The 26,914-nt window shown below is 59.9% G+C and overlaps 1 protein-coding gene across 1 annotated transcript in view; it reads left to right on the top strand.

The window, feature by feature from the left end:
• The first annotated feature begins 2,078 nt into the window (after positions 1-2,078).
• Positions 2,079-26,914, top strand: part of SH3GL1 (SH3 domain containing GRB2 like 1, endophilin A2) — a 31,275-nt gene continuing 6,439 nt past the window's right edge. Inside the window, exons 1-2 of the mRNA XM_037823859.1 lie at positions 2,079-2,279; positions 26,798-26,866. Coding sequence (XP_037679787.1) covers positions 2,235-2,279; positions 26,798-26,866 — 114 coding nt within the window. The 5' untranslated portion in view covers positions 2,079-2,234. The remainder of the gene's footprint in view (positions 2,280-26,797; positions 26,867-26,914) is intronic.

Raw genomic sequence — 26,914 nt, 5'->3', positions numbered from 1 at the left:
CCCAGCCTGAGACCACTTGACTTCAGACCTCAACTTTCATCGTTCTTTGGGGATATGGGTACAGCCAATTTTATTTTAGGTGGATGCAGTCTCTCTCTCTCATAGCCGCCCTCTTTCCCATTTCCCTTTCTTCTCCCAAGAAAGGGATATTTACATAAACCAGAGTTTAAGAATTAAGTTAATTGTTATTCAGCTAGCCTTGCCAGGCTTTTTATTAATGATTCTTACCTTTCTTTCTTTAAGAGCCTTTAGAAACAGAAACTTTTGGAAATCTCTCCATTTTTTTTTTTTTTTCTTAACTTTTGGTGGGTTGTAATTACTGGAGCAGTCAGCATTAACTGGCTCTTCAATTGCCTGGGGGCATAGACTGCTTCCACTAAAACCCCAGGCTTTAATGGTTCCCGCCCCAGTGGGGGAGGGGAAACCATAAGGTGGGGGAATGCTTATCCCAGGTTTTAGTTTCTTTTTTTTTTCCTGCAGCCACCACATGGCACAGTTCAATTCTGCCTTGGAAAAAGGTTTATTTTTATTAACATGACACACGAGGTCAGCACAAAGCCAACTCTTATCTGCCTTATATTTTGGCCAGAATATATTTGGCAGCAAAATGCCTTTTTTTTTTTTTTTTTTTTTTTGTCTAAACATAACAATAATATTTGATCGTTTTCTTTTACCCTTTCCCTTGGTCCAATTACTTTTAGCCCAATGTTTTAACATGTTTCCCAATGGATTATTTAGAGGAATGTTCCCCAGGGACCCTAAAGGTACCCCCTTCCCTTTATTCCCAGCCGGCTGACTGCCTCTATTCCCCATTCTGAGTCTTGCCTGAGCATCTTTCCCTTAGGATCAGCTCTAGGCTCATCAGAATGTCCCCATTCTGAGTCTTGTTTGGGCATCTTTCCCTCAGGATCAGCCCTAGACTCTCAGAATGCTTTAACCACCAAGGTAATATAATATTTCTTTCCTTACCTTGGTCCGTGCACGGAGTTGCCTGGTTAACCAGAGGCAGGCCTTTTCATTTCCCCCTTTTCTCATCCACAACCAGCAGATTCAAGCATCTGGTCTCGGGCCCTTTAGCTGCCGGAGATGGGCCCCCAATGGCGGAGTCCGAGACCGCTCAATCAGCGGGGCGCGCCTTCCCTTTGTCCACCTCGGGGGTCCCCCTCCGAAGCTTTGGATCCCGGACGAGCCCCCAAGTTGTCGGAAATAAAGTGGTACCTGTAAGGGAATAAATGCTCTCTCGGTTCTGGAGGAGAAAAGAATTTATTTACTATCTTGCAAGATAGGGCGTCCAGCCAAACACATGGAAGGAAGGCTGGCGCGCCCGAGGAAGAGAATGGCAATCTTTAAATCTCCTACTCCTAATTCGCGAGTCCCTCCCGTTTCCCCATTGACTTGGGTACTACAGAGGTTACAGCCTATCCGAGAACACTAACTAATTCATCTTTTGAGATTTTAATTTGTACAGCCAATCCCAGAGAGCCAACTAGCTCATTATTAAGATTTTGAACTGATTAGCCAATCCCCCCCCAAATTTTTATTTTTTTTGCTGTGAGTTCCCGCCTCTGATACTACCTCATGTCTCTTTACATCAGGCAGATTCTCTCTTCTTTGTCTGGGGCTTGTTTAAACTGGTTTTGCCTCCATTTCCCTTATTCCATGCTGTCTCTATGTGAAAACGAAACTTATTCCTTTCTTACAGCTGAGAACAGCAAACAGGTATCTGAGATCGGAATCTCCAGCCTCCTGCTCTCCACCAGCCACTCCGGAAAGGTTTCATTAAGCGCCTTCCCTGAGAAGTTAGGGCCACATCCGAGACTCCAGGGGACGCTGCAGCCGCCACGGCCCCTCTAGGCCCGGCTGGCTCCACTCGCTGGTGGCGGCGCCGGCTCCCGCGGCCGGCGAATTGCGCGTGCGCACCTCTCTGCTCTCCGGCCGGCAGAGGGCGCGCGTGCGCAGACGGAGCCCGGGGGGGGGCGGGGGCGGTGAAGCGGGGGTTTACGCACGCACGCCCGCGCGCGCGGCCGGCACCGGAAGTGTGCGGTTGCCATGTAATATCCTGGCCGCGCGGGCGGGCGGGGAGCAGAGGCGGCGCCGCGGCGGGCGCGGAGCTGGCGTGAGGGCGGCTGAGGCGGCGCCGACTGGGGCCGCGGCGGCGCGCGGGAGCCAGTGGCCTTGGCGCGGTCTTTTCGGCTCGCTGGGCCCGGGCGGGAGGCCCGACGGCGGGAGGCAGCATGTCGGTGGCGGGGCTGAAGAAGCAGTTCTACAAGGCGAGCCAGGTGAGCGGAGGCCGAGGCCGGGGTGGGGGCTTGCCGCCGGCCACAGGCTGCCCGGAGGTCGGGGGGCCCGGCCTGGGCTCGGAAGGGGGCCCGGGGACGGCGCTGGCACGTGTGCCCCCCCCCACTCTCCTGGTGGGGAGATCCCAGGAGGGACGAGGGGCTCCGAGGTGGCCCAGACCCTGCCCGCCATGTGGGCTCCCGTCTCCTCAGGAAGGGTGGCCAGAGCCCCTGGGAGGAACAGGGGTCCAGCGACGTGGACCCCTCTCCTGCTTTCCTCCCCTCTAAGGGCGGAGAGGGGCAGAAGGGGAAGCAACGAGCCCCAGGCTGTCGACACCGGAACCTTCTCTTGCCAGGTAGCTAAGGGACAGCGAAGATAGGCATCTAGAGCTGTTCTTTAAAATAACTTTTCGGTAGACAGGGTATAGCCTTCAAGGGTGGGGTGACAAGTCAGTCTGCCACCCCATCCCTTAGCTCTCCACCCTCTCTCCCCAGCCCAATGCTGTCACCTATTTCTTATGTCTCTTTCCAAAGATACGTGTGCACCTTTCTTTTAAACACATGCAGCGGTAGTGTATTCTGCATACTCCTCTGTACTTTGGGGTTTTGGTTCAGAGTTTCTGGGAATCACAGGCTAGCAGGGTTTCTCAGCCTCGCTGGCTGGATCGTTCATGGGTGGGGGGCATCCTGTGAGCTGGGGGGTGTTGAACAGCCTCCTTGGCCTCCCCAAACCAGAAGCCAGCAGAGCAGCATCCCTCTCTCCAGTTGTGGCAATCAAAAATGTCTCCTGACATCGCCAGGTGTCTCTTGGGATAGGGGGTGGAATCTCCCCTCCCTCCCTCCCCACCCCCATCCCCAGGACACTGCACTAGAGCACACTCCTAGCTCTTCTTGGATCCTTTAAAATGGGTCCCTGGTATTCTGTTCTGTGAAGCCTACCATCATTTATTTAACCAGTCTCCGATGGAGGTGTGGATCACGTCCTGTAATTTTCTCCTAGAAAAAGGAACAGTGAGTGAATATCTTTGCTCACAGACAGGCTAAATTCCCGGAAGTGGAATGCTGAGTCCAAAAATCTATGTGTTTTACATGTGGCAGATAATAGGATTTTCGGGAAGTCCCAGCTTCCCTGTTTGCAAATCTGGTGAGAGCTCTGGAGTCATTCTCCAGAACACTGGATGCATGCAAAACTGTGTTTGTAAGATCAGAGGGTCATCAGACAGCTCGATTCCTGTCCGTCTGTGTGTCCCAGGTTACAAACCTTAGGTTCCCATGGATAGATTCCATGAAGACATGAGCAGTGATCTTAGGAATTGTTTGGGTCATGCTGGCAAACAGGGCTCAAACCACGATTTAGAGAGGCCCAGTGGGAAGGAAGAGAACCGAGGCCCCAGTAACAAGCATGTGGTACATCCTGAGGGAAAAAATTGATGGCCTTGGTGGTTATCTAGAAATATAGATATTTGGGGTCTGTCTCCAGACCCCAAGATGATGGCAAAATTCTGAGAGAAGAACGACTCATCCCAGAGGAATTTTAGGATTCCAGTTGAGCGGGGAACCACTGCTGTGTCCCAGGAAGACGGAAACTAAATGACCTGGCCCTAGAGTAAACCTTGACCAACAGGTATCATCTTCCCGCGTGTTTGATTGAAGCACCTTGCAATGCCGCCCACTAGCTTAGAGCCGGATAAGACTCCTTCCTGCAGAAACGTGTCTCTAAAGCTCTTGGAAGAATTCCTGGCCCCTCCTGCTCCCTTCTATAACAGTGAGTGTCCAGATTCTCAGGACAGTGGCCTGGGCCATCCCAAACTGATGCCCTCCGCCAGAGGGACTAGCTGGATCTCTCAAGCAAGCCTCAAGAATGTTTTCTCCCTGCGGGAAGCAGGCTAGTCTGCATCGGGAGTTGTGTAAAATGTTTCAAAACCTGGAAAGCACAGTACAAGACTAAGGTGGTTATTACTCTCAGTTTGTTACTTTGACACCCTGAGGTGCAACCCAAAGAATGGCTGCAGTGGCCACTTCCCACTTGGTGAACCATCTGCTTGGCCTCTGAATCCGTTGTGTGCGGAGTTGTGTTTTCAGGAAGCTCCCTGTCCGCGTTCAGTTCTTTTCTGCAGTAGTTTCCTGTTGTCCTCCAACATCTCAGTGTTTATCTGTTTTATCTGTACGTGTCTGTCTGTCTCTTTTCTCATTCTTAGTAACACTTGTGTCATCCTGTTCTGTACCCTCAGAATAGGGTAGTCTGTTAAAAGGAAACATCCCTTTTTATGTAGCAATAACTTGGGTTTATTGCTTTCTCACCACGTGAGCTGGCAATATGCTTTAAACCAGTTGGTCTCCACTGGGGGCAATGTCCCCCAGGGGACATTTGGCAGTGTCTGGAGACATTTGAGGTTGTCATGGCTCTGAGGGGTGGGGTGCTGCTGGCATCTCGTGGGCAGAGTTGGTATCCTACAACACACAGAACGGCCTCCTGCAGCAAAGAATGCGTTTGAGAAACCATGCCTTAAGGTTTGAGACAACTGAGAAAGATTATATGAATAGAGAGAAAGAGAGGGAGGGCGAACGGGTCCTGTACACAGATAACCACATATACGTAGACAGATGTGTACATAAAAACTCGGCACCCAGATCCCAAATTCTCCCCTCCCAAGCTCTTAGAGAGCTTCCAGAGTATCTTTTGAGATTTGGTATTTTTAAGAAATTACAAGCTGACCTTAGAGCTTCTCAGGCAGGGGTGATTCTGCTCCCCACCCTACCCCCCAGGGTGGGGGGGATAGTTGGCAATGTCTGGAGACTTCTTTTGGTTGTCACAGCCGGCACTGGGGGTGAGGGGGTGCTGCTGGCTTCAGGGCGTGGAGGCCAAGGTTGGGGCGCAAACACCGCACAATGCCCAGGGCGGCCCCCACAGCCAAGAACTAAGAGGCCCCAGTGGGGTGCTGAGGTTGGGAAACCCTGCTTTATGGTAGGTTCTGGATTTCACAGACTTAACTGTGCTTTCTAAATTGGGAGAGAGAAGCTGGGTGGATTGTGAGAGCAGGAAAAAGATAAGCGAACTTGGTTTCTAGCAGGTGAAGCTACGATGTCCATGAAAAGTTCCCAACAACATCTCATTGGTGATATCGATAGCAAACTTAGGAAATTCCTTGCCGTGTCTTTGCCTGACCTTTCAGGTGATGTTCCCAATCAAGTTGGGCTTGGGGGGAAAAGTTGGTGAGCTTTTCCTTCTCTTATTATGAGTAGGCCACTGACCAGTTGCTCTCTAGAAAGCTGAAGAATCGGTAGAGAGAAAGATAGCCAGAGAAGCGGCCGTCTGTCGAGGGCCGTTGCTTTAGTCCCCCTCACTTGGGCCCTGTCGAGCGTCCACCCCCGCCACAGCTGTCTGCTCCCTGCAGCACGTTGAGAATCGGGAGGACGTTTTTCTGTTTGAGTGTTTCCGGGGAATCGAGGAGGCTGAAGGAACTCCACTGGCAAGAGCCAGACTCGAACGTCCAACTTGTAGTGTGGTGTGTATTTGGGTGACGTTATTTACAGACCGAAACTGCAAGCCGGTTTACTGATAGTTCTTGTGTCCCAGCCGCGTGGAGATTTGAGCGTCACTAGGGATAGGGCTGGCAGCTGCCTGGCACACGAGGAGGGAGAGCATTTTGAAGTTTGGTTTGGCCTGAGCTAGGAGGATGATGCACGAGCTTTGAAATTCCTCAGACACTCTCTGGGCCCTGGCTTTGTGCCTGGGAGGAGAGCTCAGACTTCACGCGAGGGGCCTGGGAGTCTCACTGTATCCTGGGGGTCCCAGGACCCCTGACCTATATTAGGAAGACAAGGGTTGGCCCTTCTAAAACCCCACCCACATCCCAAGATATTGCCTACTCCCACCCACCTTTAAACCTAATCTTGTGGAGTTGCGCTTTTGATTTCTTAGCAAAGTACTTGGCTTATTAAATAATAAACATGGAAGGATCTTAACTTAAGCTACAGCAATAGAGAACTTTTAGCTCGTTTCCCTCAGTGCACATAAAAACACGGAACTAGCGCTTTGGGAACACAGACAACTCAGAAGTCCCTGAGTGTGGTTTGGAGAGAGGGGTCAGATTGGGAATCTCCAAGGCCTGTTCTCAGCGATCAGCTGGCAAGTTCCGCAGCTGCAGGCTGACCTCCGGAAGTTCCCTCTTCCTTTGGAAGTTGCGCTGGCCCCAGATGTGGGAAGGGGTTCTATAGTTGCCAGCGTCCCCATGTGACGGGATCTGGGTTAAATCCACGCACACAGGAAGCCGCAATAGGGTCTGCTAAAGCCTGGCATCTGCTGACTCATTCTTTCATAAGAAAATTCCACAAGCAGCATCGGGGATACTGTACAGAGACGTCACAACCCCAGGCTGTCAGCAGACAGGCAGGCAGAGCCCCCTCACCCCACTCACCCCAGCCAGCCGTCGATCATGAGCTCGCTGTTCGAGGGCCTGGGTGCAGGCTCACTGGACAACAGACATACAGGAGGGCGAGGCCGCCCTGCCCACGGGGGACCTGGGCACTTCCCAGCCTGGCTGGCAAACAGGGATAACCCGACGAGCTTAGTAATCCCACAGGTACTCGGAAAGCAAAGCTCACCCCACATCCTCCTCCTCTCGGCTTCTGCTGCCCACAGCCGCCAATGAGGCCACACAAATAAAGCGCAGCGCCCACGGCTGGCCGCTGACTCAGTCCTGTGCTGATTAAAGAGAGGCTACAGCGCCCTGGAAGCTGGGCGCCCCTTATCTGGGTGTGCGGAACCCAGAGCCACTCGAGACTTAATTACATTCCTCATGCGACTTGATAACAGCCTGCCAGGCCGGGTGTGCCGCATTCTCTCCCTCCCTGTTCAGTTTAAGAAACTGGGGCCGCCCCGTCTTGCCCTTCAGTCGCCCATCTGTGCATCTGTTTTCTCCTCTGAGGGAGAGGCGGGGGCTGCTCGCACGTACCCCTACCCTCCCACCCTGCCCCTGAATCTGTGTCCTATGACCTTTGGCCCCAGGAAGGGGACGCAGTTGTGCCCTCACTCCCATCCCTGCCCTCCTCCTCCTCATCTTGTTGTTGCTGTTATTTTGAAACAGATCTTGTCTGTGGAAAACTCAGTTTTAATTTTGGGGCATGCAGCCAGCTCCCACGGTGGGCAGCCACTCACTCTGACCCTGCCAGGGGCTAGGAGAGTGGAAGCAAGAAGGAAAGCTGTCGTCTGTGTTTCTTACTTCCAGGGTCAGGGTTGGGGGGGTGTTTCTAGGCTTTCTGGAGGCTTCCAGGCTGAAGCATTTCAAGCCACGGGCTCGTCTGCCTGAGGTCAGGGGCCCAGTGGGCCCCCGGAGCTGCCTGGCCCCCCCAGTGCTCACAGCTCCTCAGGGGGCGGTGGGAGGGGCGGTCCCCCCCAGTGCCTTCTCAGAGCGGCCCCTGGAAAGCTGGATGGAGGAATGTGTCCAACCGTGGTTCCTCCCCTTCCCCGTGGGCCCTCCACAGGGGTGGATTTGGCAACTGCTCTTCCTGAGCATTGCAGTCTGGTTACGTTTCTGCTCGTTTCCTGTGAAGCCGTGACCAGGGCTCCCAGAGGGCTTCTGCCTTGGCCTTTTCCGCTCATCTCCTCCAAAACCCTGCTGACTAGACCCCCAGGACGGGGTCACAGGGAGACTTCCCAACCATGGCAGGAAAAGACACGTGTGACTTCCCCCCAGAGGGCCTGACTCAGCACCAGCTGCCAGTGCCCATGGGGGTGCAGAGGGGGGTGCAGCCTGGCTTCCTTCATTCATTTCCCCACATCTGTAGTCCCCGCCCGGCAGTGCCCGGTGCACGGTGGTGGGTGATGCCGGCAGTCCTGTCCAGTCGGCAGTCACCGGCTGCCACTGACGGGGGCTGACATTCACAGGATGTGCTCTACATCACAGCAGCATCAGACGAAGGGTGCTGGGGGGCTCACCCTCTCCGTGGAGTCCCCTGAACCCCCAAACAGTCAGATCCCCGTCTCTCAAAGTGCCGTAGGCTCCTGCGTTGTACCTTCCCGTGAGGTTCTGGGTTGACTGGGTTGATGGGCTTTGTCGTTGACATACAAGCTCTTGGAGCTCTCCAAGGGCAGAGACTGTGCGTCTGCTCACTGCTGCCCCTCTAGAATGTCCCAGAAACTGTGGATAGCGGATGGGTGGACCAGCGGACAGCCGGGGTGTCCCTGCACTCGAGTGGGCGCGTGGCTGTGTGCAGGGGTGCAGGAACTCAAAGGGAAGGGGGCTTGGGGCATGTCCCAGAGGAAGCAGAGCCTGGCACGGTGTGTGCGGGACCCCCCATGGCCCCTGCCCTGGCCCCAGCTTCAGGTCCTGCTCCTCTGTCCATGGGCAACACCTGGGCCAAACTGCTCTGCTCAGGGCCCGCCAGGCCTGCACTGTCTGTTCCCACCGCCTGAATTTTTGTCTCACTGTTTTCTCTCGCTTTCCCCACCCAAACCACATATCTTCAGCCACCTCCTATTTGACCTTTAGAGATCCGCTGTGTGTTCCTTTATCTGTGGCGTCTCCCCCACCCACTCCATCGGACCTGAGTTCTCCACCAGGTGCCCCACTCCAAGCACACCCACCCTCGCGTCAGGTGTGCTTTCCTTCCGCTCGGACGGCAGGTCCCTGAAGGCCTGGGGCCGTGCCTGGCACCGTCTTGTGACAGGCCTGTACCCTGCCGGTCGTGGCTTGAGAAAGAGGCACCAGATACGCTCCTGTAAGACAGTCGGGTGGGTGGGCTCCTCAGAGCGGGCGTGGAGCTGTCTGGTGACAGGGCCTCCTGCAGTGTCCCCATTGGACAGCGGGTGAGCCGTGGGGTTCCCAGGCCTCCGAGGGCTCGGCCAGGAACAGGTCCTTCTGGTTTAAACGATACAGAATATAAAGCGCAGGGATTTTCTGTTTGGCTTAGGATCTGCCTCACTTGCTCCTGGGGCTGCTGGCCGCAAGGGGCCCACACCTGCCTCGGCCAGAAGGGGCCTGACTCGTGTCGCAGGCAGCCCTCAGACCCAGGCCTGCTTGGTTGGGGCCCTGCGAAGTAGAGCCGGGAAAGCCGGTGTTTCCTCCTCTCGAGAGGGGGGTGAAGTGTGCTGGTGGAGCCCAGCTGTGTCAGCTGTTCAAGGAAATGGAGCTCCTCAGCGGCCGCTCTCCTCACACCAGACCGCTCCTGGCCCCCGGAACCCACAGCCCAAGTCCAGTCGGCTTTTCCCAGACCTGGCCACGCTCAGCCTCCGCAGCGTCCGACCCCGTCTTCCTGCGCTCCTCCCTGGCCGCCATACCGAGGCACTGATCTGGCTCTCCGCCGGCTTCCTCAGGCTGCCCGGACAGCGCCTCCTGCTCAGCCCCCTCGGCTCTCTGCGGACTTCCCATTCGGCTTCGGGACCTTCTCCCTTGGGGTCTCCACAGCCTCCCCGGCCTCAGCCACCCCTCTCTGCACCTGTCCTCCAGACCCCAACGTCCAGAGTAGAGACCCCCAACCGTCCGTGAGACGTTGGTGCCCGCCTGTCCCACTGCTGCCTGAAACTCAGCGACCTTTGTACCCCTGGAACGGCCTCTGCAGCCCCCCGCTTCACTCCAGGCACCTCTGTCTTTCCCCAGTGTCAGAGGGGTCCCCACTGTGGCCCCGACTCACCTGCCACCCCTCCCCTGGCAGCGCAGCACATCAGGCCCTTCGATGCACCAGTCGGCCCTCCCGTCAGGCGGACACGTGGGATCATCACCTCCTGCCCAGCCGGTTCGATGAATTTGACTTTTTCTCCTTTAAACTGATTCAATTTGGAACACTTAAATTTATTTAAAACAAGGAATCTTGAAAGTATTCCTTGCTATAAAAAAGAATAACTGAAAAACAGCATCAGTTGGAAAGCAGATGTCGTCGTGGGTTCTTCCTGAACACTGCACCAAAAGCCCTGGGCTTGGGTTGGCTCCTCTTGCTAAAGAGTTAAAATTGTCACAGCGCCCCCCAGAAAACTTCTCCCGGCCAGAACGACGAGTCCTGAGAGACACGTGCTGGGGGAGTAATTTCCTTGCTATTTGACATGCATAGCTTGTCCGCATGCCATGCTGCCCAGGCTTCAGAAACCACACAGAGCGCTAAGGCTCCCAGGCCTGCTGGGAAGAAGGAGCTCTGGGATACAGTAGATAGGGCAATGGACGGGTCTCCTAAGGATCTCGGGAAAGGCCTGATAATTAAGTGGTGCGGTTGAATTGATAACTCTTAGAGAATCCCCAGATTGCCAATAATTTAAATGTCTTTCTCCGGAAAACCTCAGATCAGCTCTGCTAGCTTTAAAGCAGAAGCAAGTTGAGCGAAGGTGTTTGTCTCTGCATTGCATGCTGGGAGGGCCTAGAAGGGTCTCTGGTCCTTAGGAAGCCCCTGAGGAAGGACGCTGTGGGGGCTTCCTGTCCCCCTTCAGCCCCCTCCCACGATGGATCGATAACACCCCTGTCCTTCCTTGCCCCTGCCACCTGCTTCCCCGGGATGAGGCCCCCAGCCGGCTGGGGCAGGTGGGCAGGCTTCCAGCGGCCCAGCCCCCCAGGGTCTCGGAAGAGGGCAGCTGAGGAAATGGGTGGAACTTTCGCCGTTTCCTAACCCTGACCCGCCCGAATGGCCTTCGTCTCGTCTCCGAGGCCTCACACCTGGCCTTACATTTGCTCCAAGGTTGACAAATCCTTGCTGTTATTTTAGGAGGGGAAAAAACAAAATCCTTCTGAGTTAGCGCCTTGCTTCTTGCTTTCTCTGGTCAAGTGAGCATTTCACCCGGAAGGAATCTTCACGCTGTTGGCGGAGTCCGCCAGTGTAGCTGCTGCAGCCACTGCTCCCCCTGACTCGGCAGTGGGCCTCTAGGGGCTGCTATGCGTGCCTGGGAACGCCCGAATGTAGGGGCTCGGCGCCCCCCGCTTTCGCTCGGGTGGGTCACAGTTAAGTCAGCTGTGGTTCCCGGGTGCTCTGTGAAGTTGCTCCTCGCCAAGTCCCCCTCTCCCCAGCAGGACTCAAGGGAGGGCTGCCTCCTCTTGGAGCCCCAACTTCCTGGGGCAGGCTCCCCTCTCTGCCCCAGCACCAGGTCCTGTGCAGCCTCAGCACAGGGTCGGCAAAGACCGGAGCCAGCCTGGACCCCTCTGCCACCTCTGGATGGGGGGTTCCAGATGCTTCCGCAGGACAATGCAGGGACAGGGAGGGTGCTGGGACCTGGCTGGACAGTGGCACCAGGGACAGCCCTTTGCCCAGCCTGCTGAGCTCGTCAGAGGAGTTGGAGGAAAATTGACCACCTTCCAGAAGGAGTTTCCATCCAGCCAGTTGAGGACACGTTCGCCAGGCCTGCAAGCCAGCTCACGCCTGTGCGACGTAAACGGGGCCATCCCTTTGCAGGCCTCTCGTTACATGCATGCTGTAAAGCGTTTCAGATGTAGGAACAGATGGATTTCAAGGCAGTCCCCCAGATAACCAGGTGCCCACCACCCAGGTTAAATCAAACATGGCCAGCACAGGTCCAGCTGAAGCCCCCCAGAGCCTCCCTCTTATGTGGATGGGGTGCTTGTCACTCCCAAGTGTTCATTTCCTTCACCCTCAGCTGCACGGAAACTCAGCAGGAAACATGCAGTGCCGCCTCACACCTCATAAATGCTATCACGCGGCGCTTTCTGTCGTAGCGGCTGGTTTTTGCTCCTTGCTGTTTGTGAGTTCTGTTCTCGTTCTTACACACAGCTGGTCCTGCTCTCCCCGGCTGTCGCCGGGCGTGTGACTCGCCCTTCTCCGGGCAGTGGGCATCTGGGGCTTCCCCCGGTGCCTGCTGCTCTGAACTGCTGCCAGGAGTGGCGTCCCAGATGGCTCCTGGGCACGTGTCCGAAGGGCTCCTCTCGGCCCAAGCCCTGTTTAGCATTGAGCACGGAGATCCTCCACGTCCCAGCCTGGAAAAAAACAACTCGTTCAATTTTGCATGACCCAGAGTTTTGGCCTGCACGCCGGAGGGTGTTGTGCGTCTGCACGCTCGCCAAGTGTGAGCTCCCAGCCACACCCCATTATGCTGTCGGTGCCCGGAGGCCTTGGCCTTTTGGCTGAGTCGGGAGATTGGGGGGTCCAGAGGGAGCATGAACCACGGAGGGCCTGCTGCCCACCCCAGGGCTGGACAGAGGGACTGGAGGAGGCCCCACAGCCTCCCCTTGGCCTCAACTTCTTTACCAGCCTGTAGCTTCATCAAGAACCTCCTCTGTTTTCTGTCTTGTTCTCCACGGTGAGACTGAGCTTACAGAAGACATCTAGTGTTTCGCCTTATCCCAAAGAGCTGCTCAGGCCGGTATAGAGTTCTAGGGGCAGGGAGAGCCCTGGAGCCCCGGGACCTGTGAGGGGTGTGCCCCCCTCGGCAGGATGGGGTGATAGGTGTGGACTTTGCGGTGGAGAAGCTCTCCTGGGTCATCCGGGTAGAACCTTGGAGGGGAGAGGGCAGCACGACGAGGAGCCCCTAGAGCTTGTGGAAAGGAACGCAGCCCTGCCGACAGCTTGCTCTCAGCCCAGTGAGCTCCGGGTTGGACTTCTGACCTCGTTAAGAAAATACATCTGTGTTCTCCGAAGTCACGCAGTTGGTGGTGACTTGTTCCCATGGCAGGAGGAAGCCAACCCGACCCTGTACCAGCTCCCCAGCTCAGAGCTTGCCCTGAGGGAGCTTGGCTGCAGGAGCAGCCATTCCTGGGAGTTTTGTCCACCGTGTGCTTTTGCCTCCAACTCAGGAGCCAAAGTGGGCAAGGAAGTAGACCTGAGTCAGTCTGCAAAGGTGCCTCGTGTGACACTCTGCCAGGAGTATGTTTTCCATCCACAGGGCAGATGTGCATTTCTCTCACCAATTTCGGGTGTAGCGCTCCAGGGGGCTAACCTTCCAGCCTGCAGAAGTCTGTCCCTGCATCCTGGCCTTCCACTTGGGGGGCCTTGTCACGTAAAAGCCGGGGAACCAATAGAAGATCTCAGTCGCCGTCGTCCACCTTGAATGTTGCAGACTGGCCCTGTGGTCAGGTTGCAAGCAGAAGACGCTGCTGCCCGTGGAGACCGAGGACCCCACCTCTGGAAGCAGCAGAGCAAGACTCACCCACAGTGGCCCCTGGGGTCAGTAACGACGGGCAGAGGTGGGTGGCCCTGAGTTTGGTGGCACGTCTGTCCTGATCAAGGAGCTGGAGGCCATGCTGGACATCCTTTCTTTATCGAACCCCAGCCTCCAGAGTCGTGCCCAGGGCTTCGTTACCAGGTGAACTGTGGCTCCACCTGGCCCCTGCGTCAAAGCAGGGCCCCTGCAGCCCCTTCTTTCTCCCTCTCCTCACATGGCGCCTCCTTCCGTCTCTTCTTCCTCCTTCAGATTGGACCCGTCCTGCAGAGCCAGCGCCCGGGCGGCTTCCCCGCCAGGAGGGAGCGGGCCTCCTCACTGGGCCCCGTAGTGCCGTCCTTTGGTGGGCCCACGTTTTCCACTCTTCTCTCTCTTCCACATGCTGATGTAAATAAGTGTTTGCTGAGGGAATAAATGCCACCTTCTTGAAAGGGGAAACTTGGTCTGCTGACTTGGACCCGGAACGTTCCTGGGCAGTGAGGGGGACCCGTCCCCAGCCCCTCTCTCTGGGCAGGTGGGGAGTGAGCCCTTCGGTGTGGGGGCCTCGGAGTCACTGCCCTGTCGTGTCCCTGTCCCTCACCCAGAGCCCAGACGCCGTCGGCATGAGCAGTTCTTCCAGGGGTGGTGGGAGGAGGCCCCAGCTGCCCGTGACCTTCGGGTGAGGGGAGATGGGCACGTCCCTATGGCTCCTGGCTCAGGAAGCGGCAACGCCAGGCGCCCGTTACCCAGGACGACAGCAGAGATGTGCAGGCAGATTGGGGGGGTGGGGGACAGGGCCATTTCTCTCCTGCAAGAAAAGCATGTGCCAGCTGCTGCCATCCTGGCCAAGAGCAGTGCGACACCCAGTCGTGACCCGGCATCTTGGGCACAGACAGTGCTTGGCCTCCCGGAAGGGGTGTGTGTGCCGGCGCGGTCCTGGAGGGACGGGCGGGGTGGGCCGGCCCAGGTGAGGACATGGCCTTCACCCAGTGGGCGGCTGAGGTGTACCCCAGGCTCAGGGATGTGCCCGTCGTGGGTCGACTGGGTGAGCAGGAAGCAGAGGGGCAACCATGGCCTGCCCAGGGGGTGACACAGTGGCACTTGCACATCAGGCTCTGCTCCGACCATGGCACAGAGTTCTCAGCCGGTTTTCCTTCAGACGGAGTCATCTCATCTCTTGCTGCTTCGTTCCTCTCCCTCCCGCCTGCCGCCCTGATCCAAGCTTCGGAAGTGTCTGTCATGCCCTCAACAAGGGCTTCTGGAGCTATGGTGCCTGGCTTGGCCCCGCCATGGAGCTCTTGGTGCTCGGGGTGCCAGAGAAGAGCTGGCCCCTTGTGCCCTGCAGCCAGCCCAGCTTCTGGAGCTCCCCTGGTGTGGGGTGATGTGTGCACTGCCACAGAGTCGCTCATAGGGGGTCCCATGGAGGGGCGTTGTGTTTCTTCTTAAAGAAGGGTCTTCACACAGCCTTTGACTCCAGAAAAACTGCCGTTCTCACTGTCCTGCTCCTGGCAGACCCTGTGTCTGAAGGTCACCCAGGCCCAGCCCAGCCCCTGCACCGTCTCAGCCTGCACCCTCCACGGAGAGTCTGTCGCAGGCCCCTGCTGCTGTTGTCTCCTTGGAGCGTGTATCTCGCAGGGATCGGTAGTCTTGAAAGCCCGTCCACGCACGAGCCTCACAGCAGAGCTCACGGCTGAGGGGCCGAGGCCCACGGGAGTTTGGATTCGTGCGTGGAGTGACCCAGGAGCCAGAGTCCAGTCCCTGTGATGACCTCCCCCACTGCCGTGTCACCTGCCGCCACACGGCCTCCTGATGCTGACGGGCCGGTGTAACACGCAGGCCTGCCGTGCCCTCCTCGGCTGCTAGAGGAGAGGGCCTGTGTGCACTCAACACGGACGGACGGACGGATGGGTTGTCTCAGCCACTCTGTACTGGCCGAGCTCTGGCTGGTGCTAGGCACCAGGCTGTCCCCTCTGACCCGTCCCAGGACAGGAAGTGGCTGTTGGAGGCCAGAAGGTGTGTGTGGGCAGGGAGCTGACGAGCGTCTGTCCAGTTGGTTCTGCCGCATGAGGGCCGAGCTGTGGGAGGGGAGAAGGGGCCTGTGTGGGGGCGTCAGTGAGCACGCCATGATGCCCGAACGGCATCGGAGTGTGTGCTGGGAATACGGCAGCCCCCTGCCCACTGCCTGTACGGGGGACAGGGCCTTGCAGCCCTGGTGACTGCCTCTAACCGTGTCCCGCAGGCCCTGGCAGCTCCCCCTGCCTCACCCCCCTTGATGCCCTGCCCGTGTGCTCTCGGGCAGGGCCATGGTTTATAGTTCAAAGAGCGGGTACCCCCAGACGGGAGCCAATAAAGGGCCTGAGTCAGGAGCGGCAGGCAGCAGGCGGGTGCCGGCCTCGGGACGCCTTCCTGTCAGCTGCCCCCACAGCAGGGACCAGTCACCAGGCCAAGGAGCTGACCACCCTCTCCTGTCACCGCTGCCCAGTTGGCAGCGAGCCATCCCTGGTGCTGTGGGCAGCTGTGCCCGACAAAACCGGCCTCGCTTACTGTGGGCCCCCATGGCCATGAGTCACCCTGTCTCCCGGGGCCTGTCCTCACCTGGCACGACAGGTGAGCAGTGGAGCTGGGTGCGGGGCGGCCACATTCCTGAGCACCTGCTCAGATCCTCCACCGCAGGGCTGGGTCCCCACAAGTCCAGATGCCTGGCCCTGCCCCACGTGCCACAGAGCACGGTGGGCACGCAGCTCCTCCCGGCTCCAGCTGGAATGAGCCCTTCCCTTCCCTTCCCGTGTGCCTTGCTTCCAAGCTGCAGGCACACTGTCGATATGCCCTCGGCTCGTAGCAGGGTCCCCCAGATCTGGGCCAGCAGGCCTGCCTTGCTCGGATGTTTTCTTTTCAAACTTCCCTGAAGCCTCAGCTCTCTGGCGAGGGAGGCAACTCTGGGCAGGCCTTGGACAGGGGCTCTTTAGAGCCGGTGCCAACCTGACTGGAAGTTCCCGTCAGCAACAAAAAGAAAGTGTCGGGGGGTGTGGGGCTCCCTGCCTTCACCTGTCTGCAGCCAAGTCCACCTTTGGCCATTGCTGCCTTCCCAGAGCGAGCCGCCCCCCGGCGGGCTGGGCATGGCCCCCAGAGGACCCAGGCCCTCTCCACGGGGCTGTCCTGAGCACGGGTGGAGCAGGTGACCCGGATATCTCCCTGCGAGGTCACAGTCAGGCAAGGGCCACAAGCAGGCGAGCCAGATGATTCTGGAACGCGATGGGGGGAGTGAAGCTCACAGGACAGGATAATGCGAGCAAGGGATAGCCTGTCTGAGGAGGGGACGTTGGGACTGAGACCCAGTCCCAGGCGGAGGGAAACAGCCAGGGCAAAGGCTCCAAGAACCAGGAGGGCTTCCTGGAAGAGGTGGCCTCTGACAAGTGAAGCCTGTACACACAGAAGGGCCTTAGAGGCGGGGAGGTGGCACCTGGGGTTCAGGAGGGCAGAGAACAGGCTCTGGGGGCTTGTGGCCCCCTCGAGACTGCGGCCTGTCTCGTTAGGAATATAATCACAGCATCTGATACAGGGAGTCCCATTTCCAGTCTCTTCCTGAAGGGCTATCTTCCACGTCAGCTCTGACATCAATAAAAGGTCAGTTTTTAAGTCATGTCTTATGGCTGCCAGGCCTGCACGTAATATAGTCACCCCCAGCCCCCCTGATCATGGACCCCGCCCTGCCCCCAGTGGACAGGAGCGTGGGGTTGTGGCGCCAAGCAGAGCTGGTATCTCCCTGCCAGGGGACCCGGGGTTTCTCTTCTCATTTGCTTGTGGCTTGGCCATTTCTTTTTATAAGTTTTTGTCGGAAATTGATATTACTGGTTGTGGGACCCACAACCCTCCCTTCTCGTCCCCAAGATGAGAAGTTAGAATTCGTGGCGCTGACTGGTGTCTGGATGTCTCGACAGGAGCCCCCACTGCGGTGTGCTCCTGGGACATGGGCCTTGAGCATCCCCAGGAGTGTCGGCCGCTTGGCAACTGTCCCCTGCAAGGCACCCCAGCTTCCCCACGGCTCGGGGTCCCCAGGACACAGGCAGGTGCCCGTCCCAGGGGTGAGCCCAGGAGGGTCTCGGCCAGTGAGGCTCTTGTTGGCCCTGAGGAGCCCCTGTGGCCTCTGGGGTTTGTGGATGCTGCTTAACCTTCCAGGGGCTTTGGCACGGGCAGTGCCTCCTGAGCCTCATGTCAACCTGAGTGGCAGGTATCCTTATAATTCCCGTTTTGCCTGCAAAAGAACAGTGCTGCAGGACCCCCTTGATGGAACCAGGCCTTGCGTGGGTTTCCCGCCTCCAGGCCCGGCACTGCCCATGGGTCCCCAGGTGTCCGGCCCCGGCCCCTGCTCACGCCGTCTCCTGCAGACGCGGTGCCTTCTCCTCCCCAGCGTGCTGGGGTCCACCAGGCCCTGTAAATGAGGAAGTGAAATCCAAGGGCAGGAGCCACCTCCCGAGTGGGGTGGTTTAAGGCGTGCGGAACCCCCTAACATCCCCCTTTACCCTCCTGTCTGGCCTGGTGTCACCAGAAAACACCAGCTCACCTTGGGCAGTTCCCTCCACCCCAGGGGCCACAGGGATGGTGGACAGACCAGTGAGGCAGGAGGTCCCAGGAGCCATTTCCTGTCGGCCATATTTCATATAAATGTGTTTTAAAATGCAGATTCCGTGACCCGCCTCTACCCCAGCAGCTCTGCCTCACGCTGCGCCCAGCAGGGGCTTAAACTGCAGCTGAACTGGAGCCCCCCAGCCCCCAGCAGGTCCTGCTTCCTCCCCCAGAGCCTTATCATACTAACTAGGAAACTGGTTAACCGTGAATGAAAAGCGGAAGGCCGTGTCCGAAAGTGCTTCTGCTTCCTTGGGGGGAGCTAGAGGTCTCTCACGGCCCTTTGGACCTGAAAGTCGGCCAGCGGCCAGCGCTGGTTTCACAGACTAGGAAACAAGGCCGCTCCCAGGGCCCCAGAGGAGCCGAGACTGAGGGTGGGCATCTGTGAGCCGCCACCACCCCCCCAGGCCCTGCCCATGCCCCAGGAGGGCCCTCAGGACACCGCTCTGGGCAGGTGGGCAGCGCGGGGACACCCCACCCATCACCAGCGTTGGCCGGTCTGTGCGCCCCACCAGTGACTCTCCCAGTCCTCGCCCAGCGGGACAGCCCTGGGAGCCCCCGAGTCGGGCTCTGCGCTGGGTACCGGCCACTCGGTCGGCCGATGTCCACTGAACCCAGGCCATGGGCAGACGGGTGTCGGATCTAGGGTGACAGACGGGAGCACACTCCGAAAGCTTCAGGGGACGGAGACGGAGTGGCCCTGATGCCCAGGGCTCTGAAGCCCCTGGAGGAGCTAGGTCACGGAAAAGCCCATCGTGAGGATGTCCGTGGGGAGGGTCAAACCAGGCAGGGCTGGGGCAGAGGGGCCTCTGGGGAGCTCTGTAAGGAGTCCTGGCACTCACGCCGGGGCGGGGTCCAGGGTTGGAGGGCAGGGGGGGCGAGCGTCCGCCTGGGGTCTGCTGACTCCGCCGTCTGTCCTGGGCCCAAGGGCAGCTTTTTCTCTGGCTGCCCGTCCCGAGGGCCGGCCCCCCTGCAGAAGTGGGGTTAGGGCTACGAGACAAGACCCCGCCACCCCCTCGTTGCAGCGCTCCCGGGGTCCTTTTCTCCCTTTCGCCATGCTGACTCTTCTCAGGTGATTTCTTCCCAACAGCTGGGCCCCTCTCTGCTTCCCGGCCCCCCACAGCGTCACTCCTGGACTCCTGATCAGGCTGTGCAGGGGTTTTTAGAGGATTTTTCTTGCTTAAGGTTTCGTCCTCATGCGCTGCCATTCGGATAGTGAATTGTCCCCCGGGAGTGAAGCCTTCCTACCCGCCTGCATGCAGGGAGACGGGAGGCCTGAGCCAGCCAGGGTGGCGGACACCAGCGGCCACAGCACGGCGAGGGCCTGAACCCAGGTCGCCACGCTCGGGGCATCACGGCGGGCTGGCCCGGGCCCCCAGCGCCAGGCCCCGCTCCACGGCTGCCCCAGCCTCCTATCCCGGGTGGCCGCATCCCTGACTCCTGCTGGGAGAGCCACAGCCAGGCGCCCGAGGAGCCCAGGCACCCGCAGGGTCCCCAAAACTGGCCTGAGACCGTGCCGGCATCCACCCCAGCCCCAGTCCTAGGGGCTGCCCCTGGGCTTCCTAAGCCTCTCGCTGCCGAAACAGATGCACCGTGGACGTATGTCTGTCCCTTTCAGGCCTAAAAGTAGTGGGAGCGCCTGGGTTTGGGTTTCCACTTAAAAATAATTTCAGAATCCCTTTCATGATTCCTGATTTATTTATCTCCTGTTCCCATTCATCATGATGGCTTCTTAAAAACGTCTCACCAACTGGGGAGCGGCGACAGGATCCCTGGTCCTCCCAGGCCTCAGGTGTCAGCGGTTGGGTTGGGAGGGGAAGGGGCCAGCTCTGGGGGCTTGGGTTGAGGGGGCTCGGGTTGAGGGGGCTCGGGTTGAGTGGTCGTCCACCCTCTGGCTCCTCACGGTTGGAGTCTGAAAGCGCGGCTGATACACAGGATATTTTTGCAGCTTCTTCCCTCTCCACTGCTCTCCCCTGGGGGACCCCTGCCAGCCCCTGGGTGCTCTCTTCCGGGCAGCCCGGGCCCCACCTCCACGGCCATGGTCATGTAGAGGAAAGCGGGATCCGCCGGGCTGTGTGGGAGCCGAGCGCCGAGCTGTGTGGGAACTGGAGAGCAGCTTTGCTCACGCCACCCACAGAGGCCCGGGCTCGGAAAGGCCCCCACGTGTCCTGGCGACCTGAGCAGGGACCCCGGAGCAGGCGGCTTCTCCGCAGCACGCTCGGCTGCCTTTCCCAGGGACACTCCCTCTGGCCGCCTTCCCGGTGTCTGCGAGCCAGGGCCCGGAGCCCCAGAGAGAAAGGGGAGACGAGGGGCTGCCACGTAGCGTGTCAGCCGAGCAGCGGACCCCGTCTTGGGCTCCCACCCATTTCCACGACTCTTGGGCTCCCAGGAAAGGAAAGTGTAATGGAAACTCTCAGACACTGCTACGGGTGGGCTTGGCACGAGCCTTTCCAGATGTGGGGCGCCAGGGGAGGGGTGTCTGCAGACATCTCCGTTCCCCATCCCTCCCTCCCATTCCACCCGCCTGCCCTCGTCGTCTCCTGGAGGAATTCCTCAACTCTGGCCGGAGTCCTCCCACCTCCAGGGGCCCTGCCCCCAGCTTCTGCCCCAGGAAGTGGTCTGCCTCCCCGCCCACCTTTGGGCCCCCCACCCTTCCCCGACCTGTTCTCAGGCACCGGGCGCACGGGGGTCTCCTAACCAGGAAGGGGACTGGGCAGTCAGGCGGGGAGGGGTTCGAATCCCGGCTTTTCCATGATCCGCCTCCATGGCCAGTTCTCCAGGCTCTCCACACCTCAGCTTCCTTGCTGGGAAATGGGGAGCTGGTCCTGGTGGACCCCATGTATATGTGACCCGCCCAGGATGTGAGGGACGGCCAGCGCCTGGGTGGGGCCTGCCCGAGATGCCCTTGTCCCCTCTGCCTCACCCCTGGGTCACTGGACAAGCGTGTCAGGGCCCTGAGTACCGCCCTCCCCAGTGAGCTGCTGCAGCACCCCGGCACCTTCCGCCCTGTGCCTGGCCCCAGGCCAGGCTGCGGCCTTCCCGCTAGACTGGGGGATCTCCACACCAGCCTATTCAGAGACTGACGCTGCCACCCGGACCCCTTGCCTCCCTCCAGCATCGCAGCCACAGCCTGACCCCAGAGAACCCGGGGCTCTGGTCGCTGCTCGTAAAGGGCCCGTTTCCTCCGTGGTCAGGCCACACATAGGCCGGTCTGCGCGTGGCCCTGCCACGTGGCCTCGCACGCCTGCTCTTGACCTCTGCTGCCCATGTGCTGCCCTCTCTGGCCTCTCCTCCAGCTCTGGCAGAACCTTCCTCTTCCCTCCCCCGTCCTGTGCTCTGTCTTTGCCTCCCCATGAGCTTATTACAGGAGGAATTCCAGGCCGTGGTACAGAACCAGGGCCGGTCTCCACAGGCAGGGGCCCAGCATCTCGGTGTGGCCCTGCAGAGTGGTGCTCCCTGCGTTCTGGCCACTGATGGTCCCGCGTCCATGCCCAGGCATCCCTGCCTGCGGCCAGGGCTCTCAGCTGGCTGTGCTGCCACACACTTTGCTTGTCTTCCCCTTTCCTCACACCGTTTTGTTTCTGCCCGTCCAGCCGCCCTCCACAGGCCTCACAGTGCAGCCGAGACCCTAGCAGGTCTGGTGCCAGCCCCCTGCCCGAGCTCCTCATCTGGTCGTCACCCCTGGGTCTCTTGGCATTACTGGGACCCAGGGCTGAGCCTCTCTTTGGGTGTGTGGCAGGCCAAGCCGGGGCTGGCTTGAGCTCAGGGGCCTCCGTCTGCCCCGGCTGCTCTGACGGAACTCTGCCAGTGGCCAGCATCAGCTCTTCTGCGGGTAGATCTGTCAACCCCACCTCTGTGCCCAGCTCGTTCCCACCGCACCTCCCCTCCACCATCTCGACCTCGGGACACAGGTCTGCCCACACAGCAGCCTTCCTGACTCTGCCCTGACCCGAGCCAGTCCGTGGGTCTGGAACTCCTCTTCCCCTCGCAGAGCCCTGCTCCTGGGTCGCCCCTCAGGGAAGCCAGCCCCGCCTCCCCCGGGGGAGCGGGTCCCCAGCCCGGCTGTCACAGCGTTGCACTGAGGGTCCACCTGCAAGCTCAGGGCTCGGGCTCCTGCAGTGTCTGCCCGCATTTGCATCCTGAGCCAGTGCTGCCCGGCCCCGAGGCTCCGAGCCTGTTTCCTCACCATCCAACAGGACAGGGTGCCCGCTCTGTCAGGCAGTCATGAGCAGTGAGGGAGATGCGACGTGGGGGGGCATCTGGTTGAGTTTCCCGCTCCAGGGGCGGGGGGATAGCAGGAGCTCTTTGCCCCCACCCCAGGCCGTCCTCTGGGGTTCTGTCTGTCCTGAGGCTCTGCCCCTGGGATGCCCTCTGGCTTGCCGTCTCGACAGACCTGATCTCGGCGTGGGCCTTCCCTCAGTAGGTCACGGGTCTCACAGCCCAGGTGGGCCCAGCTCATCTCACCCAGCTGCACCCCAGGCTCCCAGGCGCACCCCTGTGGGAGAAGGCATCGCTCGGGGTGGGCGGGGAGTGTGTGTGGAGACTGCGTGGGAGCTCTGCCCCTCCAGTGTGGCTCATCTGCTCCCTCAGGGGTCCCGCAGACCCGCCAGGAGGGAGTGCCACATGCCGAGGTCATGGGCAGGGTCAGGCTGCCCCCCAGACCTTCCCTCCCCCGAAGCCCAGCTCCCCCGACTCTCAGACCCCTCATGCCCCTTCTCACTTACCCGCCCAGCGTTTGGGGGTCGTCGGCCCAGGTTGCTGAGCTGTGGTCTGGACCTCGTCTCCACCCAGCACCAGGGAGGATCAAGTTAGGTTGGCGACTGATAAGAGTGGGACCGAGCAGGCCTGGGCTCCTCCCTGTGCCACCAGCCCCGGGACCCGCTCTCTGTGCATCCCCCCCGCCCCAGAACTTTCTGGCAGGGAGACCTTTTAGAGTAAGAAACAGGTGCAGGAGCTAAGCCTCAGTCCTCCCGGCTGTGCAGGATGGCGTGAGGGCCCCCGTGAGCTGTTCGAATCACAGAAGACATCAGGCGTGATTCCAGGAAAGGTGCAACTGCAGAGACAGACAGACAAGCCGCAGGGACAGGGCCACAAGGGAACCGTCTGTGGGGCCGGAAGTGTTTTCAGTCTCAGTTGTGGCAATTGCACGACTCCCAGAACTCCTCGAGCTGCAGCGTCAGTGGCTGAGTTGTCCGCAGTGTGAAGGGCTCCTGGGGAAAGTCCTGGTGACGCCGCTGCCTGTGTCTCTGAGCAGCACCCAGCAGTTCCGGGGGGCTGGCCCGGGGCTCTCCCATCTGGCCGGGTCTCGGGGCCACCTGTCAAAACTGCAGCCACCGGCCTCAGCCTGGCACGGCCCCCTCTAGGCGTGATCCCTGGCACCTGCCATGGCCCACCCTGTGCCGCAGCAGGGAGTCCTCAAGTGGGGAGCCAGGGCAGGCCTCCATCGAGGCAGACTTCACACTGGGATTTGAAAACTCAGGGCGCATCCGGACAGGAGCTGCTGCCTGCCCTGAGCAAGGGGTTCCCCCACCCCCCAGCACCTTCCCGGCCCTGACTCACCTGCAGGCCCGCCCAAGCCCCAGCCCCCTGCCCTTTGACGGGGCTCAGCGGGTTTCTCTGCAGAAGATATGTCCCAGCTGGTGCAGGATCTGGGGCATGGCCTTCCAGAATGTTCCCTCACTGGGCCCACATGGGTCCTGGGGCAGCAGGACGGGCCTGGGGCCCTCGGCTGGGCCACATCATTTGCTGCAGAAAGGAAGCACCAGGCTCCAGCCCTTGGCCTGCTCCTTTCCAGCCGTGGGACCTTGGCAGGCGTTGTGCCTTGGTTTCCCCCAGTGCAGGGTGGGGGATGTGAGGGAGGCCCTGCACCTGCTGCTCACCTTGGGCCCGAAACATGGGCGAGCCCCCCGGGGCGGCACCAACGGACGAGGCCTCGCTTTACAGGGCTTTCCCGGGCCTCCATCCTTGCCCCACATCCTGGCCGGGAGCAACGGCACTGCCATCAGAGGCCGTCCCTTCTCTTGAGCCCCAGAGCCCTTTCCTGGAAGCTGCGTGTGGCTTGTGGCCGCTCTGGGTCCCCAAAATATTGCCCAGGTCGCCTTTCCTCCCAGCCGTGGTCCCAGTTTCCGCCCTCAGGTGGGGCTGCCTCCTGGCCTTGCTCTCAGGGCTGCAGCTGGCAGGTGGCTGTCCCCTCCTGTGGGCTTGGCCAGCAGGGCCTCACAGTCTCAGCCAGGCCCCACTGGTGGGGGTCTCAGTAGCCACTGGAGGTAGTGCATCCACTCAGGGTGGCCTCAGCACTGGGGCAGGCGGGGGACGGGAGGCCCCAGGTGCTCATGGCGTGGCCTCCTGGGAGTGTGGAGTGCGCACGGCCCACCTGGCGGCTCAGAAGGTGTCCACGCAGGGCTCTGAGGCCAAGTGGGGGACCCAGGCCAGCCCAGGGAGGGGGCAGCAGGGTCTGCTGGGGGCCTGCTCACCCCCACCCCAGCACTGTCGTTACCCTGGCCCCAGAGATGTGGTTTCTGCACCGTCGGCCACAGAGCTCTCCCCGTCTACCAGCTGTGTTTCCTGTCTGGCAGCTCATTTCCCTTCCTGGTCATCATCAAACTCAAGCATGTCCTGTTTTATTCTAATCAGAGGTGAAGCCGCCCTGTAAGATATGGGACACCCAGAGTGCCTAGGGAGAGAGAGCCGGGTCTTTGCTGGAAACTCCTCCAGCAGAAAGGGGTAGCAGAGCCCTGGTCCCCCAAGAGCCCACTTCCTTCCTGGCTCCCTGCTGCGGCCGTTCTCTGCCCTCTCCTGTGTTTCATCCCCTCCTGGGGTATGACTGGGGTGTCTTCAAGAAGCCTCTAGAGTGGTGATTCAGGGGAGCAGCAGAGTTGAGGGGGTGCCCAGCCCCGTCCTCTGAGCCCTGGGGCTGGGGTGGGGGGCGTCAGAGCTGGGTGGGCCAGTCCCCACCATGGGGCTCGGCGCAGTCCCCTGGAGGGACGAGCACACAGAGAAGTGACAGCAGCGAGGGTGTGGGCAGCAGCGGTGGGCACTGGGGGCTGACGCTTCCCCTCAGCGCTGTGAGCCAGGCCCGCTGTCATCCCCTCCCACCTGGGGCCGGGACCACCAGGCAGGAGGCGGCGCAGCCTGGAGGCCCCAGTGCCGTCAGGAGTCTGAGGATGGGCGCGCATTGCCCGGGGAAGTGGGGGGCTGGCTTCCAGGCTGGAAGAGACCCGAGAGTGGGCATGAGGAGGGCCGCCTTTTGGCAGTGGACGGGCTCTGTGGGGGGGCGGGGGGCAGGGGTGCTGCAGGCCCCCGTGTACCACGTCATGCTGGGCACCAGGCCTGGGGCTGATGGCGGGAGCTGCGTTAACAGCAGACAGACACGCTGACAGGCAGGTCAGCACCGCCCAGGTGCATGTGAGCTGGGCTACCCACCCCCCCGAGACCCTGAGCCAGCGGTCCTTGCAGTCCTGTCCTCTGCCCCCAGGGGCTCCTCCTCCTGCCACCAGTGGGGGTTCTGTCCGGCTCGTTCCTCTCTGGGGAGCTGAGGCCAGCTCCCGTGGTCCATGAGGATGCAGGCGCAGCCCTGGGGCTGGGCTTTGTCCCACTTGGAGAGTGTATGTCCTGCCTGAGGACCCCGGGCTGGTATGTGGCTTGATGTGTTGAAGAAAAGGGTGCACTGCGCCTCCCCACATGGCTGCTCTCGGGGTCTCCAGACGAGCCCTGTGGAGTCCCTGAGGCTGGACGGGCATGGGGGCCTGTGAGCGTGGCACTGGCCTCTGCCCCCCACTGCTGTCACCCCTTCCCGTCTCAAGCATGTGTTTCCCACACTTAGCCTCACGCCAGGGCGGGCCACCTCAGAGGGCAGCTGCTCTCTTCACAGGACCCCCCCCACACTCAGCCTGTCACAGGACCTGCCGTCCGCAGGGGTGTAGGGAGAGCCCAGGCCCCCTTGCAGCACCCCAGGGCCCCTCCTGCTCAGATCCAAGCCCACACCGCTGAGACCCTTTGTGGGCTGGGACTCGGCCACAGTCTCCTGGGTGCTTGGCGTCCACAGCAGGAGGGTGAAGTCCCCCCGTCAGGAGCAGCCCTGTGGGGCTGGGGGCCCTGGGCCCAGCCCCTGTCCCAGTTTGCTAATGCTGCCCTTTTGCAAAACACTAGAAATAGATTGCCTTTTATAAAGGGGGTTTATTTGGTTACACAGTTACAGTCTTAAGGTCATGAAGTATCCAAGGTAAGACATCAACAATAGGGTACCTTCACTGGATGGCCGATGGGGTCCAGAAAACCTCTGTTAGCTGGGAAGGCACGTGGTTGGCGTCTGCTTGCTCCCAGTTTGCATTTCAAAATGGCGTTCTCCGAAATGTCAGTGTCAGCTTTCAACATCAGTCTTCAGAATGTCTCTCTAAGCTGCTCTGAGGCCCTTCTGTTTGTGAGCTTTTATAGGATTCCAGTGAACTAATCAAGACCCACCCTGAATGGGCGGAGCCAAATCTCCATGGAAATTATCTAATCGGAGTCATCACCTACAGCTGGGTGGGTCACATCTCCATGGAAACAGCCTAATCCAAAGGTCCCAACCTAATGAACACTAATATGTCTGCCCCACAGATTGTGTTACAGAACATGGCGTTCTGGGGGACGTAAGAAGCAGCACAGCCCCCTTCCCATTGTCCTCCCACGGCCCCCCACGCGCAGGGCGCTCCCTTGTAGACACGGAGCAGCGGTCTCGCTGGGCCACCCCGTCCCGCTGTTTGCCGCTACGGTCAGGGTTCGCCTCCCCGGGGCCCCCTGTGACGCCGTCCTCCGGGACTCACCGCCTTTCCCCCCTTCCTCCTTCCAGCTGGTCAGTGAGAAGGTCGGCGGCGCCGAGGGGACCAGACTTGACGACGACTTCAAAGACATGGAGAAGGTGCTGGGGGGAGAGAGCCCGCAGGCCCCAGACGGTCCGCGCCGTTTC

Source organism: Choloepus didactylus (assembly GCF_015220235.1).
Source record: "Choloepus didactylus isolate mChoDid1 chromosome 25 unlocalized genomic scaffold, mChoDid1.pri SUPER_25_unloc1, whole genome shotgun sequence".
NCBI lineage: Eukaryota > Metazoa > Chordata > Mammalia > Pilosa > Megalonychidae > Choloepus > Choloepus didactylus.
This window is presented reverse-complemented; position numbering and strand designations above follow the sequence as displayed.